The sequence below is a fragment of the Bufo gargarizans genome, chromosome 7, assembly GCF_014858855.1.
Source record: "Bufo gargarizans isolate SCDJY-AF-19 chromosome 7, ASM1485885v1, whole genome shotgun sequence".
Taxonomy (NCBI): Eukaryota; Metazoa; Chordata; class Amphibia; order Anura; family Bufonidae; genus Bufo; species Bufo gargarizans.
The window spans coordinates 65,899,293-65,919,290 of NC_058086.1; the positions used below are offsets into that span (position 1 = coordinate 65,899,293).

At 43.0% G+C, this 19,998-nt stretch overlaps 1 protein-coding gene across 1 annotated transcript in view; it reads left to right on the forward strand.

Moving 5' to 3' along the window:
- The first annotated feature begins 2,626 nt into the window (after positions 1 to 2,626).
- Positions 2,627 to 19,998, forward strand: part of LOC122944162 (ADAMTS-like protein 2) — a 75,312-nt gene continuing 57,940 nt past the window's right edge. The window contains exon 1 of the mRNA XM_044302393.1: positions 2,627 to 2,758. Within this exon, the coding sequence (XP_044158328.1) occupies positions 2,627 to 2,758 (132 nt within the window). The remainder of the gene's footprint in view (positions 2,759 to 19,998) is intronic.

Sequence of the window (19,998 nt, forward strand, 5' to 3'; positions counted from 1 at the left end):
TGTCACAGCATCGTGACTCCGGTCATAACAGAAGCTATAATGCAGATGTGAACAGAGTCATACACAGGTTGTGAAAAAAGGAAAGAACGCTGCTGCTGTGCAGTTTGTAGCCATTATTAGGACTCTTATCGGATATTTCTTCACTGCATCTAAATTAAAAACAGAGGAAACGTTGCACATAGCCTTGGTTAAAGGGATTTTTTAGGAGTTCAGTATTGATGGTCTGTCCTCAGGATAGGTCATCAATATCAGATGGGTGGGGGTCCGACACCCGGCATGCCCACGATCAGCTGCTCCAGGATGCAGTTGTACGTGATTAAGTCCTAAGGCCACCTGCGCTGTTCTACTTCTGCACAGGCGGAGGCGGGAACCATAGGCTCCCATGCCCCGGCCATAGTCTGCTGCCTGAGGAGACATGAGGCCCAGAGAAAGCTTACTGTAAGGCGTCCCTTTGTGGATGTGGGTCTTGAATAGTTGCCCAGTTTGCCCTCTCTAACGCCGGCCCTAAGTATATACAGCTTCTGTGCAGACCTATGTGTCTTCTTGGTTACAGATTGAGGCAAACTATCATATGGGCAAACTGTGCATCTGCCCTTGAGCCCAGTAGGTAGATACACCAGTACCCCCTAATGCAGCCCATACTGTCAGTAAGGGACTGAGGGAACTGGTGGGTTGTTAGAAAGACATAATGATTGGAGAACAAGTGGCCGCTCCTGCCTAGGCCCACTTTGTGGGTTGCAGAGTGTAAATGTTTGAGCCCCACTCTTTTTCGTGCGGGCGAGGATGCTACATACAGTCAGGTCCATAAATATTGGGGCATCGACACAATTCTAACATTTTGGGCTCTATACACCACCACAATGGATTTGAAATGAAACAAACTAGATGTGCTTTAACTGCAGACTGTCAGCTTTAATTTGAGGGTATTTACATCCAAATCAGGTGAACGGTGCAGGAATTACAACAGTTTGCATATGTGCCTCCCACTTGTTAAGGGACCAAATGTAATGGGACAGAATAATAATCATAAATCAAACTTTCACTTTTTAATACTTGGTTGCAAATCCTTTGCAGTCAATTACAGCCTAAAGTCTGGAACGCATAGACATCACCAGACACTGGGTTTCATCCCTGGTGATGCTCTGCCAGGCCTCTACTGCAACTGTCTTCAGTTCCTGCTTGTTCTTGGGGCATTTTCCCTTCAGTTTTGTCTTCAGCAAGTGAAATGCATGCTCAATCGGATTCAGGTCAGGTGATTGACTTGGCCATTGCATAACATTCCACTTCTTTCCCTTAAAAAACTCTTTGGTTGCTTTTGCAGTATGCTTTGGGTCATTGTCCATCTGCACTGTGAAGCGCCGTCCAATGAGTTCTGAAGCATTTGGCTGAATATGAGAAGATAATATTACCCGAAACACTTCAGAATTCATCCTGCTTTTGTCAGCAGTCACATCATCAATAAATACAAGAAAACCAGTTCCGTTGGCAGCCATTCATGCCCACGCCATGACACTACCACCACCATGCTTCACTGATGAGGTGGTATGCTTAGGATCATGAGCAGTTCCTTTCCTTCTCCATACTCTTCTCTTCCCATCACTCTGGTACAAGTTGATCTTGGTCTCATCTGTTCATAGGATGTTGTTCCAGAACAGTGAAGGCTTTTTTAGATATCGTTTGGCAAACTCTAATTTGGCCTTCCTGTTTTTGAGGCTCACCAATGATTTACATCTTGTGGTGAACTCTCTGTATTCACTCTGGTGAGGTCTTCTCTTGATTGTTGACTTTGACACACATACACCTACCTCCTGGAGAGTGTTCTTGATCTGGCCAACTGTTGTAAAGGGTGTTTTCTTCACCAGGGAAATAATTCTTCGGTCATCCACCACAGTTGTTTTCCGTGGTCTTCCGGGTCTTTTGGTGTTGCTGAGCTCACCGGTGCGTTCCTTCCTTCTTTTTAAGAATGTTCCAAACAGTTGTTTTGGCCATGCCTAATGTTTTTGCTATATCTCTGATGGGTTTGTTTTGTTTTTTCAGCCTAATGATGGCTTGCTTCACTGATAGTGACAGCTCTTTGGATCTCATCTTGAGAGTTGACAGCAACAGATTCCAAATGCAAATAGCAGACTGGAAATGAACTCTGGACCTTTTATCTGCTCATTGTAATTGGGATAATGAGGGAATAACACACACCTGGCCATGGAACAGCTGAACAGCCAATTGTCCCATTACTTTTGGTTCCTTAACAAGTGGGAGGCACATATGCAAACTGTTGTAATTCCTACACCGTTCACCTGATTTGGATGTAAATAACCTCAAATTAAAGCTGACAGTCTGCAGGTTAAGCATTTAGTTTGTTTCATTTTAAATCCATTGTGGTGGTGTATAGAGCCAAAAATGTTAGAATTGTGTTGATGTCCCAATATTTATGGACCTGACTGTATATAGGACAGACCAGTTTGATTTCCCACAGTCCAGAAAACGACAGTGATCTGGTGTGACGTGCAAGGAAGAACAGGGCTTCAGAGATAATGGCGGCACCCCCCTTCCATACCGTCTTACAGACAGACTCTCTTCGGCCACACATGGAGAAGCTATCAACAGTGAAATCCCAACTCACAATAAGATGATGGATTTATCAGCTGCGTTACAAGAGCAAGAACTTCAGGAGATGAAGATCTTCAGTCAAACAGAGACATCTGGTTCAAGAGCAATGGCCAGCTGGAGAAAGAAACACAGGAAGAGACTACAAGGCACAGTATGAAGAAGAGACATTTCGAAGGAAATCATTTTTGGAGGCGAGAAACACAAAAATACATACAGTGATGTGACCAGGAGGCTGTCTTTAAGTTAACAGAATACGATAGACAATATGGACTGCTTTAGAAGTAACGTAGAAACTGTACAAGTTTAGGTCCCATTCAGATATCTGTATTGACCTATGACGTGCAGAAGTATGGAACGTCAACGCTGCAGCCTATTGCTATCCTCAGCATAACCGCAAAGGCAGGAGGGATCGATGCTGGAGAAGGGGATGAGTAGAAGATACATTTTTACTTCATGCTATTGCAGGGATCGTCTGGGATTTTTTTATGATTTGGACAACCCCTTTAAGCGGGTTTATTTTGTATGTAACACTTGGGGCCTGCACGATAAGAGTATGCGTTTTACAGTCCGCAAAATACAGCTGATGTCCGTGTTGCATTTATTTTTATTTATTTTTTTGCAGACCCATCTTCAATGGGTCTGTGGTCTGCGTTTGCAGCCAAGCATAGGACATGTTTAGTTTTTTGTGGAACGGACATACGGATGCGGAAAGCACACAGAAGACAGGTTGGGTTCCGTCGCTGCTCTGCTACTTCTATTAGGAAGATTACTCAGTGAACACTACTCCCATTTTTTACCTTCACTACCACTCCCCTCCGACCCTTGCTCTGTGCTGCTGCTTCTAATTGCTAATCGCCTTTCTGCTATAAGTCTGTGGTTCTGACCTCATTTCCTTGCCAGAGCAATTAGGTTCCTACTTTGCTAAGTTCCTGATAAGGCGTTTGTTTTATGTTGTCTGCAGTGTAGTTATCTGTGCTTGTTTACCGGATTTAGACTTTTAGTTGCCTGACCTGATCTGCACCTGGTTATCGTTTTGACTTTTAGTTGCCTGACCTGATCTGCACCTGGTTATCATTTTGACCCTTTGCTGCTAGCCCTGACCTCAGACCAGTATCATAAATTTGCACGAACTCTGCCTGCCCTGACCTCGGCCTTTTTTTTGCCTTATTACTTGGTACCTTGATCCCCTCATGGGTCAACTGTCATCCACATCGGGACTATTCCAGGTAGTACCTTTCTGGTGGTTCCCTACAGCGAAGTTCAGATCCCTGTACTTGGGGACTGCCCTTAGGTTTAGCCCTAAGTCAAACCGGTTGGCCAACACAGTGGTTCCATACGCGCTGCTATAACACTGGGATTGAGAACAACAACTCCAAAAAACAGGTTTTAAAAAATGTATGAGTTTTCTTGCGGTTTTTACAAGACCATAAAAAGTTCCCCCATGAAAAAGTTTGGCAGCAGCCGTATTTCAGTTGTAGCAAGTTATCCCCTATCCACAGGGTAGGAGATAAGTATTAGATCGTGAGGGAACCCTACCACTAGGACCTGCACTGATCACGAGAATGGGTACCCTGTAACCTGCGGGGTTCCCTCCCCGAATGAATGGGGCGAAAGGTCAATCATGCGTGTGTCGGTGCATTCATCTCAATGGGAGTTCTGGAGATAACGGAGTACAGCACTTGCCTGTGGATAGAGGAATACTCTACAATCCTATAGAGCAGGCATCAGCAACCTTCGGCACTCCAGATGTTGTGAAACAACAACTCCCAGCATGCTCTTTCCACTTGTGTGGGAGTTTAGAGAGCAGCCAAGCAAGTGTGCATGATGGGAGTGCCGGAGGTTGCTGATCCCTGCTATAGAGAATGAATGGAGTGGCACAACGGGGGAACGGGATTCCCATTTTCTGGATCCTGGGGGTCCGATCCCATCCAGTGGGTAGGTAATAACTTATAGTAACCGGAATACCCGTTTACTGTTCTCTGTGATGTAGTCACTCATGTGTTTATAATGTAATAACATATGTTCAGGCGACATGACATGGGTTCTGCGGGGTAGGTACTATTCCTGATTGTGTTCACAAGTGTACGGAAACGTCAACCATATGGAACTGGTCCAGAGACAGATGCCTGAAATGGACCAGATGAAGACAGTTATCTGCAGGGGATAGTGAGGACGTCAGATCAGCTGTCCACATGTGCGCCGCAGACCTCCCCCTCACAGCTCAGTGTCAGCCACCTGATTCCACTTTAAATAATTCCTTGGTCAGGAGGGAGGTGGATGGTTGATTGCTACCAGGGGGCTCCCACCCCTGACAAAGTCTGAAGAGCAGCCTCCCCCTTGAAGTAGGTAAACAGTGGGGGGTACTTTGGAGGTATTACTTACTTTAACAAGTCTTATCTTACTAAGCATCCTTTAATTTTTACAGTGTAACCTTCTTGTCCATGACATTGCCAGTGAATGCTCTTCGGAGAGATATTCTTCTGGTTCGTCTGTGCAGAAAGCTTGACAGAGGGAAGTCACATCAGCAGCCCCCTCATCCTTGCTGCTAATACAGAAGACCTGGGGGCTTACAGACAGACTGGAAAACCTGCGGGAGGAGGCAGCTATTGGGAGTCCTAAACCAAAAACATACAATATCAGATCACATATCCTGGACTGCGATGGCTGCAATAAACACACGTCTATTATGTATCTGACAGTAAAGACGACTACAATAAATAAGTTACATTTTACATAAATCACGTTGGCGCGTTGTGTGATTTATGTAAAATGTAACTTATTTATTGTAGTCGTCTTTACTGTTATGGAAACTTCTTAAATGTAAATATTTGTCAAATAAATAAAGGTTCTGTTTTATTTCTGAAACTGACTGAGTACTGAACAGTCTATAGATAGAGAAAGCTGCTGAGCTCCTAAAGGGAACAGAAAGTCATTTCATGTAATTTGTGCTTTTATAGAATGGTTTGGTTTCATTTTAAGATGATTTACAGTAAGCTTAAAGGGGTTCTCCAGTTTCATAATGATTTTTATCTGCCCAGCATACCCCAAACCCTGCGTATACTCTTCCTTCCTTGTTCTGTCGCTCACTCTTTCATTTTCTTTTATTTTTTCTTTCATTCTTTCTCAAAAAATAGTCCTACTATTGGTATTAAATGGTATTTATTTTCTTTTTTTTTCTTCTTTTTTTTTTCTTTTCTTTTTTCTTTCTTTCTCCCTCTCTGTTTATTTCTCTCTCATTCTCCTTTCTCTCTCATTCTCCTTTCTCTCTCATTCTCCTTTCTCTTTCATTCTCTCTTGCATCCTCCTTTCTCTCTTTCTCCTTTCTCTCTCATTCTTCTTTATCTTTCATTCTCTCTTGCATTCTCCTTTTCTCTCTCATTCTTCTTTCTCTTTCATTCTCTCTTGCATTCTCCTTTCTCTCTTTCATTCTACTTTCTCTTTTCATTCTGTCTCTCTCTTTCATTCAGTTTCTTCCTCTTTCATTTAGCTTCTTTCTCTTTCTCTCTCTAATAATAGCCCCACTATTGGTAGTGAATGGCACACAGTGGTCACATAATTGTTACATTCAGTGCCACAATGCCTCACACTGGCCAAATATAACAGCCTCATACTATGAACAGTGCTATGGGTGGTGCTCCATTAGTACCACTATATCATGTGCAGTTAGTACAGACATACAGGACCCGATTAGTACAGTGAAATGGTACAAAGTCCCTGTATGACAACATACTCCATATCATTGCCCTCTGAAAATTGGCTGTTTATTGAATTCATACAGTCATGTGAAAAAATTAGGACACCCTTTGAAAGCATGTGGTTTTTTGTAACATTTTTAATAAAAGGTTATTTCATCTCCGTTTCAACAATACAGAGAGATTAAAGTAATCCGACTAAACAAAGAAAACTGAAGAAAAGTCTTTTCAAGATCTTCTGTAAATGTCATTCTACAAAAATGCCTATTCTAACTGAGGAAAAAGATAGGACACCCTTGCCCCTAATAGCGAGTGTTACCTCCTTTGGCTGAAATAACTGCAGTGAGACGGTTCTTGTAGCCATCTACCAGTCTTCGACATCGGTCTGAGGAAATTTTACCCCACTCCTCAATGCAGAACTTTTTCAGCTGTGAGATGTTTGAGGGGTTTCTTGCACGTACAGCCCTTTTCAAGTCACCCCACAGCATCTCAATGGGATTCAAATCTGGACTTTGACTTGGCCATTCCAGGACTCTCCATTTCTTCTTTTTCAGCCAATCTTTGGTTGATTTACTAGTATGTTTTGGGTCATTGTCATGTTGCATGGTCCAGTTCCGCTTCAGCTTTAATTTTCTAACTGATGGTCTCACATGTTCTTCAAGCACCTTCTGATACACAGTAGAATTCATCGTGGATTCTATGATGGTGAGCTGACCAGGTCCTGCTGCAGCAAAGCAGCCCCAAACCATGACACTTCCACCTCCATGCTTCACAGTTGGTATGAGGTTCTTTTCTTGGAATGCTGTGTTTGGTTTACGCCAAACATGTCCTCTGCTGTTGTGTCCAAATAATTCAATTTTGGACTCATCTGTCCAAAGAACATTATTCCAGAAGTCCTGGTCTTTGTCAACTTTATCTTTGGCAAATGTCAGTCTGGCCTCAATGTTTCTCTTGGAAAGCAAAGGTTTCCTCCTTGCACACCTCCCATGCAAGTTAAACTTGTACAGTCTCTTTCTGATTGTAGAGGCATGTACTTCTACATCAACAGTAGCCAGAGCCTGCTGTAGTTCTCGAGATGACACTTTAGGGTTTTTGGAGACCTCTTTTAGCATCTTGCGGTCTGCTCTTGGGGTGAACTTGCTGGGGCGACCAGTCCTGGGCATGTTGGCAGTTGTTTTGAAAGCCCTCCACTTGTAGACTATCTTCCGGACAGTGGAATGGCTGATTTCAAAATCTTTTGAGATCTTTTTAAATCCCTTCCCAGACTCATAGGCTGCTACAATCTTTTTTCTGAAGTCCTCTGACAGCTCTTTTGCTCTCACCATGGTGCTCACTCTCACTTCAACAGTCAGGAGCACACCAAACTAAATGTCTGAGGTTTAAATAGGGCAAGCCTCATTCAACATGCAGAGTAACGATCTACTAATTATGTGCACCTGGTGTGATATACCTGTGTGAGATCTGAGCCAATTTAAGAGGGAATACATGTGAGGGTGTCCTATCTTTTTCCTCAGTTAGAATAGGCATTTTTGTAGAATGACATTTACAGAAGATCTTGAAAAGACTTTTCTTCAGTTTTCTTTGTTTAGTTGGATTACTTTAATCTCTCTGTATTGTTGAAACGGAGATGAAATAAACTTTTATTAAAAATGTTACAAAAAACCACATGCTTTCAAAGGGTGTCCTAATTTTTTCACATGACTGTATATTAGCTTAAACTTGTATGCCCATACAATAGCGGCAGTGATAGCGACCATATAACCGTGCTCCCATACACTGTCATACACTTACTTCCTCCGCGGCTCCTCTCCTCCTCCACCAGCAAAAACTCATTTGTTAGACTCCAGCCAGTGTCACCCACACTTCAGCTCCTCTTCATGAACCCATATCTATCCTTAGACACTGGAATAGCAAAATCAGAATCTGACTTGACAGAAATAGCTAACCATGGGCCTGGAGGACATTTCAACACTACATATATATATATGTCTCTTTCAGCATGACTGATATAGATATTTCCTGGTTCATTACTGTCAGGCATTTTTTGCATTCAAATAAAGATGCTTATGAGAGACAACAGTGACAACGCCCTTTAATCCTCTTCTTATAGAAGACATCACTCAGCAATGGTTCTGCCACAAAGTACAAAGCAATGGCTTCTCTAGAGGGTTCTACTAGATCAGGGATCAGCAACCTCCGGCACTCCAGCTGTTCTGAAACTACAGCTCCCACAATCCTCCTTTCATTTTTATGGGTAATTGTGCATGCTAGGAGTTGTAGTCTCACAGCTGCCCCCGAGTATAAAGAATTTTGTTGGACCAAGGAGCACAACCTAAACTATCAAAAGAGTCAGACGATGGTTCCTCCTCTACCAAACTACCACAGGATTCCCTTTACACCAGGGGTGCACAACTGGTCGGGGCCCACATTGTCAGACTGAAAGAATCCCAAGGGACGAAAATAAAAGTTAAAGGGGTATTACCAACTAAAATACTGTATTTATGGCATATTATACATACAGCATATGCTATAAATGGTCACATCCCACCCTAAGATTCCAATCTAATAGGAGAACACATAAAAAATGCATGGTGAGCAACCAAAAGACATAGACATACTTATCTGTCACCAGATGGTTGGGGGCTATGCAGAATGATATCGAGGGCCACATGTGGTCCCCGGACCGCAGGTTGTGCACCCCTGCTTTAAACAGTCCTAGAGTTAACTTTACCACTCCGCAGTTTCTTCAAGGCTCCGATGCCACATAGCTCCTCGCAGGAAAAAGTAAAATTTGGATCCCGCGCTCCTCAGCCAGCCTTTGACCACGGAGCCTTGAAGAAACTGCGGAGTGGTAAAGTACATTACCCCATATACCAATGTATAAGTTTAAACCTGGATACAATTGACATTCAGGGACTGGCAAACACTGCATTATTTTCCCCGGTGCACGGGTGATATATACCAGGTACCCTGCATATATTTATATTGTGAGGATCAGTACGTATCTCAGCGTGCTTGATACAAACTTCGCCAAAATCAACTATCCCATTGAAAATCACGGGATTTATATACAGAAGATCAACATCCTATCTATATTGTTCCAGAAGGAACTTTTTATTTTTATAGAGTTGTATGCAGTCGTTCCTGTTGTAATCTATTTATATGCCACGTATCATTTTTATGTTTTTTTTTATATATATTTACTAATAAATTGTTCTTATGTATAGCAGCCCATATTATTGCCAAATAATGAGTGCCCCCCCCCCCCATTGATTTATTCCAATTTCTTCACAAATACTTCTACTAGCATTGGAGCAACCTTACCTTTTTTAGCACATTTTTCCTGTAGATACTGTAGCTACACTGTAGTCACAGTGTACATACAGTATGATTGGATAGTTGATAGTTTTCTTTTGACTTGTGATAACCGACTGTAGGAAAGTTTGGTTGACCCAATATCATATTTATTTTTGATGTTTTAATATGAACTAATAAAAATATTTATTTTAAGGGAAGAGTATTTCTTGGTATAGTAGCATATTTATTGGTAGCTTTTTTCAATGATAAATACAATAAATATTAGGAATATTTATTTGCAGGATTATGACAGTGCTGATGGTCATGGATTTTGACAGTGGTCGTGGATTTTGAAAGTGGTTGTGGATTATGTCACTACTGGTGGATTTTGACCAGGGTTGTGGATTTTGGTGGACCTCATCCTTCCGGTCATGGTTTTTGACAGCAGTTGACAGCGGCTGTGGATTATTACCGCGGTGCTGGACTTGACAGTGGTGGTGGATTTTGGCAAACTTTATACTTCATTTTCATTCAGTTTCTGATTGGCTCTGATTAAAAAATGACATATAATTAAAAAATTGGATGCCATCAGCTGATCCCTGTGTAGTTTTCCTTTGCCCCATCCCTGAGGCCTCCCTAGGGTGGCCAGACATCCGGTTTTAGGCCTGACAGTCCGGTTTTTAGAGTCCTGGTCTTCCGTCTGGCGCAAGGCCAGGACAGACGGCCATAAGCCCTCCTTTTTTGTTGTTATGGTTGATGGGACGGCGGGTCCGCTCAGGCATGGTCACTTTAAGTACCAATTGGTAATAGGCAGCGCCTGGCAGCACGTTTGGATCACACTGCGCATTTATGTGACGTCACAACATTTTCAGCGCTGCAGCTGCACCGCCCAATTCTGGTTTGTGCAGGCGGGAAGTCGGGACTCGGGAACAGAGGAGCGCGGGACGGGACCTCACCGCGGGTGCCACACTACTAGTCTGCCACTGCCCACTGTAGACTCTATACTGCACAGTGACTCACCCCCATTGCTCTCGCTCTCTCTGCCAGCCAGTTGCAGCACTCACTCTGAGTCACTCAGCGTCTCAGACACCTCAAACCACCCAGCCAGAGCATGCCGCCCACAGTGAGCCCAGCTAGCCTCCAGCGTTCAGGCTCGTGGCCCTGGCCCACTGCCAAGTCGATTCAGCAGCATTCAGCCTGAGCCAGCCAGCCCACTAGGCACTAGGCCCAGGTACTACTAGTTACCATCTGGCCTTGGTAACTTCTCTATATTATTATATATGAGCTGGCCTGGTATAACTTATACATCTTCTGGTATATTAATCTGTACATACCATCTGTACATATATAATCATATAAGGAGATACCCAGGTTATATCATCAGCGTGGTCCATATATATACAAGAAGATATTATACCGTATAACATCTTTTTGTATATAATGATATGGACCATGCTGGTATAACCTGGGCATCTCTAGTATGTAATTATATATGTACAGCTGGTATACGTTATACATCTTCTTGTATATAGTGATATGGACCATGCTGGTATAACCTGGGTATCTTCTGTATATAATTATATATTTACGGCTGTTCTTGTATATAGTGATATGGACCATACTGGTATAACCTGGGTATCTCCTGTATATAATTATATATGTACGGCTGGTATACGTTATACATCTTTTTGTATATAGTGATATGGACCATGCTGGTATAACCTGGGTATCTCCTGTATATAATTATATATTTACGGCTGGTAGAAGTTATACATCTTGTATATAATGATATGGACCATACTGGTATAACCTGGGTATCTCCTGTATATAATTATATATTTACGGCTGTTCTTGTATATAGTGATATGGATCATGCTGGTATAACCTGGGCATCTCCTGTATATAATTATATATGTACATATTGTAGGTATATGGTATAAGTTATACATCTTGTAATATATGATATACCAGAAGGTGTATAACTTTTACCAGCTGTAGTACATATATAATTATATACAGCCTCAGCTCCTCTCTCTTCACAATCTGTACTGTATTCTGTAGTATTGAACTATTGTGCACCTCTGTCACCGGCACCATGTCCTCCCTTTCGGGGTCTGATGTCCTCCCTTTCGGGGTGTGATGTCCTCCCTTTCGGGGTTCTCCAAGTGGCCACCCCAGGCCTCCCCCTTGTCCTCCTATCTGTCTACCTCTCGCTGTCCCTCCTGTGCCCCCTCTCCCCCTCCCCCTGTCCCGGAGCTCCCCCAGCCTCACACAGCTCAGAGCCTGTAATTACTTGGCCATGCGGGGAGGGAGCGGGCAGCCCCAGCCGGTCCCCAGGCTTTTCCTGCTGCAGTACAGGGATGTGTGCACCTCACCGCCGCCCCCCCGGGCTCATCCTGCTGCTCATCCTGCTGTGCCCGAGCCCCGGATCCTCCACCTCTAAGGTAACACTAATGCCGCCTATAGAGGGGGGCACAGCTCTGCCCCTGTGACATGGAGGGCACCGGGCTGCGGGGGGAAGTGGCTAGGACGGCAGGAGATGGCTGCAGGTAGCTGGGGGCTCCTATAGCATCGTGTACGGATCGTACTGCACGTGTGGAGGGGGTGAAGGAGCCAAGGGTCTAAGTGCCAGGACTGAGATGGCCACATAGTGCTCTGTATATATACTGTAATATCTGTCTGTCTATCTATCTATGTATTTATGTATCTAATATCTATCTCTGTATATATACTGTAATATCTATCTATCTAATATCTATCTATTTATCTCTGTATATATACTGTAATATCTGTCTATCTATCTATGTATTTATGTATCTAATATCTATCTCTGTATATATACTGTAATATCTGTCTATCTCTGTATCTATCTAATATCTATCTCTGTATATATACTGTAATATCTATCTATTATCTATTTATCTCTCTATCTATCTAATATCTATCTCTGTATATATACTGTAATATCTATCTATCTAATATCTATCTATTTATCTCTGTATCTATCTATTTTCTATCTATCTATTATCTATCTATCTATCTATCTATTATCTATCTATTTATCTATGTATCTATCTATTTTCTATCTATCTATTATCTATCTATCTATCTATCTATCTATCTATCTATCTATTATCTATCTATTTATCTATGTATCTATCTAATATCAATCTATCTATTATCTATTTATCTATCTATCTATTATCTATCTATTTATGTATCTATCTCTGTATCTATCTCTGTATCTATCTATCTATCTATCTATCTATCTATCTATCTATTTATCTCTGTATATATCTAATATCTATCTATCTATCTATCTATCTATCTATCTATCTATCTATCTATTTATCTCTGTATATATCTAATATCTATATCTATCTATTTATCTCTGTAGATATCTATCTATCTATTAACTATTTATCTATCTATCTCTGTATCTATCTATCTATCTATCTATCTATCTATTTATCTCTGTATATATCTAATATATCTATCTATCTATCTATCTATCTATCAATTATTTATCTACCTGTCTAACAGCTATCAATGATCTATATATCTGGCTATCTATCATTCTGTCTGTCTATTTATTATCTATCTAATCTGTCTATTATCTATATGTCTATCTATTAGTGTTCAATTATCTATCTATTTATCATTTGTCTATCTGTCTAACAGCTATCTATCTATCTATCTATCTATCTATCTATCTATCCATTATCTATCTATCTATCTATCTATCAATCTATCCATTATTTATCTGTCTATTTATTACCGTTTAATATCTATCTATCCATCTAATATCTGTCTATTGTCATAGCACAGGGCCACTACAATATGATGCACCATTTTTCTTCTGTAATAAGTTATTATGATACTTTTGTTAATACAATTGTGGAAATCACCATTTTATTTTATTCTGTAATACATGTACATCATTAAGTACAACTATAAGATGTCACAAAGTCCTAGAAGGGGTTTACATAGGACTCCAGGTAAGTTCACTGCATTATATCTCAACTCAGAACTGCATTTACAATGACAGGTCCGGCACTGCTACATCCACAACATCTGAATGATGTATCTCTTATTATCAGCACTGTAAACTCCATAGTACGTAGAATGGGGCATATTTCTGAATGCAATTTCATTCATCCTGCATTGTGACTTGCGTCGTGCCTTCCGAGTGGCACTATAAATTAAATAAAGCTTGCTATTCCGCACAGAAAAAAAGTGTTGGTTAACTACTAAGGTGCGATATATCATTGCCTGAGGAGCTGGGTCATGTTATGGCATAATCTGTCTTGGGGAATATGGGACACCCACATACTGGTTAATCTTTCAGCCATAATGCCAGTACTAGTCCTCTTCCAATTTACATATCGTGTGAACATACCCTTAAAATTTGGCCCTTGGGTATTATAAGCTCATATCTTTATCCATTTAAGAAATTGTCTCCACTCCCAAGAACACCCCCCAAACTATATGAGGCCACCCATTTACAGCAGGGGCATCCATAAGATCCATCCCTTTTGTGAGCTGCTAATTTTTTAGGGACAGTCTCTGCAAATTTGAGACATATTGATCTCTATAGATGGGCAGATTTATAACTGTCTGAAAGGTTTCCCATAGCAACCTATCACAGCATTTCTTTCATTTTTTATAGTGCCCTTGAAAAATGAAAGCTGTGCTGTGATTGGTTACTATGGGCAACATGTATGTAAACATGACATGGCCCCCTGTCTCGTACAGCCCTCACAAGAGCGACTAATGGAAGACATTAGGGTATACTAGAAGAAGGGGCCAAGGATGTGGTCACACTAAGGCCCAGGTGCCACATAGGAGCATGGTAGTACTATAAATCACGTGATGGCCACAGGGCTCTATTAACAGTTTTTGAGGGACATTATTATCTTTCTTCCCCAGTTTTCTGGTGAAAAAAAATCACAAACATAGGGGGAGATTTATCAAAACTGGTGTAAAATGAAAACTGGCTTAGTGGTCCATAGCCACCAATCAGATTCCACCTTTCATTTTCCAAAGGAGCTCTGAAAAATGAAAGGTGGAATCTGATTGGTTGCTATGGGCAACTAAGCCAGTTTTCCTTAACACCAGCCTTGATAAATCTTCCACATAGTCTTTGCAATTTTTTAACAGACATTGTGACAAAATATTGTCGCAAGTATCGTTCGTTAGTCAGGGGGGCTTCGGGGGTCCAGCACATTTATCTTCATTTACACCAGTTTTCTGACACAAACAAACGCAGAAATCTGCCGCAGCTCAAAATTAGAGCTGTAGATTTCAGATCATGTATACGTACTGCTAGAGGATACGCCTAATATATGACGAGGCCCCACTATAAATTAGGAGCATCCTCCGTCAGTTCAGGGGATATCAAGATCAGCGCAGGAGACGCCAGTCTTTATAAATCTCCCCCTGTGAATCAGGGCCCTGGATCTTCAAACTTCTCCTCCATAGAGTGTTATGTGTGCTCCCTTCAATAAGTGGTGTTTAAAGGGGTTTTCTAGTCAATTTAAATTGATGACCTTTAAATTGATGATGTGGGATCCAACTCTCGTCACCCCTGCAGATCCTAATCAGGACAGGTCATCAATATCAGATTGGTGGAGGTCAGACTGTCGGCACCCCCGAAGATCATATATTTTCGCAGGACTCGGAAAGGTCTTAAAGGGCTATTCCAGTTTCATGATATTGATGACCTATTATCAGGACAGGTCATCAATATCAGACTGTTGGCACCCCCAAAGATCAGCTGTTCCACTCATTCATCCATATATATTCGCAGAACTTGCGAAGATCTTAAAGGGGTATTCCAGTTTCTTGATATTGATGGCCTATCATCAGGACAGGTCATTGATATCAGATCGGTGGAGGTCAAAATCTCAGAAGAATCTCAAAATCTCCGCCTACACTGCGTCCCCTTCAATGCTTACTTGCATACCATTTCCATTGTAGTGGCGGCACATTTTGTTCATCCCATTCAAATGAATGGGAGAGGGCGGTGTAATTACCTCATAGCGCCGCTACGATGTAGACGGCGTGCAGGTAGATATTGAAGAGGACGCAGCGAGTGCATGAGCACCGCGGCCTCTTCAAGCAGTTGATCTTCAGGGGGTGCTGATAGTTTGACCTCCACCAATCTGATATCGATGACCTGTCCTGATGATAATCCATCAATATCACAAAACTGGAATACCCCTTTAAGACCTTTGCGAGTTCTGCGAATATATATGGATGAGTGAGCGGATCATGCGTGACGCGTAACCCCGGATTCACAGGTCACACTTTGCAGTTCTCAGTTTACAGCACACAGGCGATGGGATTTTATCCTCAGATGACAACACGAATACCCCCGGCACCGCGTGTACGTCTAATCTTCAGAAAGCGTATAAATTACATTCATTAAAAAAGAAAGAAAAAAAAATTCCCTTTGCCCAGAGGGCAGCGAGTTTTCAGGTTCTGCACTACTGAGCCACACGATATTCCTCCATTTGTGTACATTGTGCAGAATCACCATGGAATTTGCAAAATCAGTGGTTTGTGAATTGTAAGACCTCAGGTTACCCTTAGCATAGAAGTCACGTGACCTTTTTTTTTTTTTTTGCAGACCCCCCCCCCCTCCAAATTCAGCTACTCTGCCCTAGCGATGCATACATTAACTCATTTTTTTATCGGAACAAGAGATATTTAATTATTTTTTTAAATTATTATTATTTTGGAAGGAGCACCCGTCATCCAGCTGTGGCCCCAGTGCTTCATCTGTCAGCATTTACCAAGCATTTTTTTCCGTCTCCTCTCATCCCCCATCTATCACTTCACACCATCTTCTTAATCCTTTCCTTCTGCTCTTGCCCCTCCAGCACTGAAGGAGTGGAACCTCTAACTCTGCTGGCGTCCCTTTTAAGTAGGAGATCAAACGCTTTTGCGAGAGGAGAGGTTTACAGCTTCTAGCACCACCAGGCCTGGGGGTAGAGGAGGAAGAGAAAAAGGGGGAAGACAGATGACCTACACTTAGGGAGCCTTGTCCCTACCTCTAATGAATCCTAATATGATGGCTTTTCTTTCTTTCTGGGAATCCTGTGCTTTATTCGGCTCTCACCTCTCTCTAATTGTTTTATAAATTCCTGGCATGGATGGCTCAGCTCCCTTTTTTTTTTTTTTGCCACCATGAAAGCAGCAAAAGAAAAGAGGGATAGGTTGGGTTGGCACTGCAACTACTTTAGGAGGGTTCTCCTACTAAACGCCATAACAATGGTATATGGCAGTCACTGCTTGGAATATGGTGGGTTAATTAAAGGGGTGTTAAATATCGATGACCTAGCCTCAGCATGGGTCATCAGTATCTTACTGGTGGGGGTCTGACTCACGGCACCCACCATGATCAACTGTTTGAAGAGGCCGCAGTTCTCCTTGCAGCTCACCAAGCACAGCGCCGTCCGTTGGATAGTGCCTGTGCTCGGGATAGCGGCTCAGCCCCATTCACTTGAATGGGGCTGAGCTGCGCCGAGTTTGTGACCAATGAACATGACATCAATGGCCTAGGAAGAGACTGGAGTGCCGCAACCTCTTCAAATAGCTGATCGACGAGGATGCTGGCAGTTGGACCCCCACCGATCCGATATTGATGACCTAAGCTGAGGATAGGTCGTCAGTATTAGACACCCGGAAAACCCCTTTTAATTATTGTCAGGGAGTGACCTACATGGACAAGACGTGAAGAACTGTTGGTTAAAGCGGTATTTCGAGACTTATATACTGATGACCCCGACCGATCAACTCTTTGAGAAGGCGCTGATGCTCCTGTGAGTGCCACTGCCTTTTCCCTGCTTGCCAATCTGATAGGTGAGGGTCCGACACCCAGGACCGTCACGATCAACTGTTGGAGAAGGCACGGCGCTGATAGTATCACCATGGCCTTCTCTCAGCTTTTTCTAGGCCAGTGATGACACGTTCATCGATCACGTAGCCTAGGCGCAGCTCAGCCACGTAGAAGTGATGAGGCTGAGCGCGATATCAAGCACAGCCGCTATACAATGGACGGCGCTGTGCTTCATATCACGCTCAGCCTCATCACTTCTATGGGGCTGAGCTGCGCCTAGGCTACGTGATCGATGAACGTGTCGTCACTGGCCTAGGAAAAGCTGAGAGAAGGCCATGGTGATACTATCAGCGCTTCGCCTTCTCCAACAGTTGATTGGTGGGGGTCCTTGGTGTGGGACGCCCACCTATCAGATACTGATGACCTATACATAGGATAAGTGAACAGTATAAAACTCCTGGAAGACGCCTTTAAGAATGTAGTTTGTGATATCTTTGGATGTGAAGGTCAACAGATAGTTGTTCAGCCTAACGCTGGCCACACATGACAAATAGCTGTCAGCAAAGGGCGCCTGTGCTTTGAGAGGTAATGGTTCTCAATGAAGAGATCTTGCGATTGTATGAAGACTTACTTGCAGGTAATGCTTCATGGTAAGAAGTATGCAAATGAGCTCTCATTGGGAAGGAAGAGAACTATCTCATATTAGCCAACCAAGAGCTCCTTTATTGGAGGTCCTTCAATGATGTACCAATTATTGTATGGTGGATTGTGATCCACCGGTAATTGTGAGCCATGATACTCTTTAAAGGGGTTTTACCATCACACACAATGGGGGCATATCGCTAGTATATGCCCCCATTGTCTGATAGGTGCAGGGCCCACCTCTGGGACCCTCACCTACAATGAGAACGGAGCTGGGAAATGAACAGAGGGCGCACTGTGCATGTGCAGCCGCCTCTATTAATTTCTATGGGACCGTCTGCCCCATAGAAAGGAATGGGAGCAGCGCTTGGTGGTGGACGGACCCTGCGAAATCTGGGTTCCTCCAGCCACAGCTCTCCTCACTCTGTTCTCGTTGTAGGTGTCAGAGGTAGGACCCGCATTTATCAGACAATGGGGGCATATCCTAGCAATATGCCCCCATTGTATGTGATGGGACTACCCCTTTAACAATCCATAGGGAAACCTTTTTTTTTTTATGGTGGTGATGGGGCTTCTTGGTGCAACTTCACAGGTCCACATAAGGCATGTCTGCCCCATACTTAAGCTGCTGTTTAAGTGGGGTTTCACATTAGGCTAGATTTATGAAGACATATTTATCAAGACTGGCATATCTTGCTATCCCCCTGATCTGCTGGAGGATGCCTTTAATTTATGACGAAAGAGACGTCTGTAGCTGGCATAGACTACAGTCATCATTTACACCGGAAAACTGGCATCAATGATGATAACTGGCCCTCCCCACACATCGCCCGCATCACGCCCCCTATTCAGAAAGTGGAGAGGGAAGCATGAACGCTAATTGCGATTACATTTACTCGCAATGGCTTTTAAAAAGTCACAAACCCTGGGTTTGCGACCTTTTCACACCAGAAAACTGGCGTATGGGGTAGATAAATCTCCCTGATTCGTTTTTCCATCTTCTGTTGCTAGGATATGCTCCCATTGTCTGATAGGTGTAAGAACGTAGCTCCAAAAGTGGTGGAGGGTGCACTTCGCAGCTGCAGCTGACCTCCATTAATTTCTATGTGGCCACCGAAAATAGCTGAGCTGGGCCCATAGAAGTGAATAGGAGCGGTGGACGGTCATGCACAGTGCGCTCCCATTCACTTCTATGGGGAGAGAGTTTGGCGGTGGCCTCACCGGAGTCCTCCAGCCACCACTTTGCGGGGCTCTGTTTAGGAGATAGGTGCAGATCCTAGCGATATGCTCCCATTGTGTCAGATGAGACAACCCCTTAAGTGTTTCTTACTGCAGCCAAAGGTTCTTTTAGTGCCTACAGTGCATTATGAAATACAGCACAAAGCATTTTTCCTGCCATTTTCTTGTGTTGCATTTGACCATTTTTACCTTATTTTTTAAACACAACATGCATTTTTTTATTTTTTTTGTCTTTTATCACATAGGTTTCCGTACCAGCTGATCACTAGGAACCTATACACAGGAAAATGAGCATTTCAATTGGCGAATGTTTGCCTGATCATCTGCCTGTGTAAGGCTACTTTCACACTAGTGACAGCCTTCTCCGGCAGGCTGTTCCGGCGGGTGGACAGCCTGGTCGTAGTTTTGTTCCAGGCGCCTTTCAGCATGCTTGCCGTGATGCCGCCAGAACTCCGGCCCGCCCCCATTATAGTAGCGGCAGCACGGATCCGGCAGGCTGTTCACCCGCCGGAACAGCCTGAGGAGAAGGCTGCCGCTGGTGTGAATCTGCACAATCTGACACCAGTAGCACCAATTGGACAGAGTCAGACACACCCAGTACTGGTCTCACCCTCCAGTACCTATACTGCTCACTTCTAGTAGGAATAATAAAGGAATGGCGCAACGTAGAGCCATAAG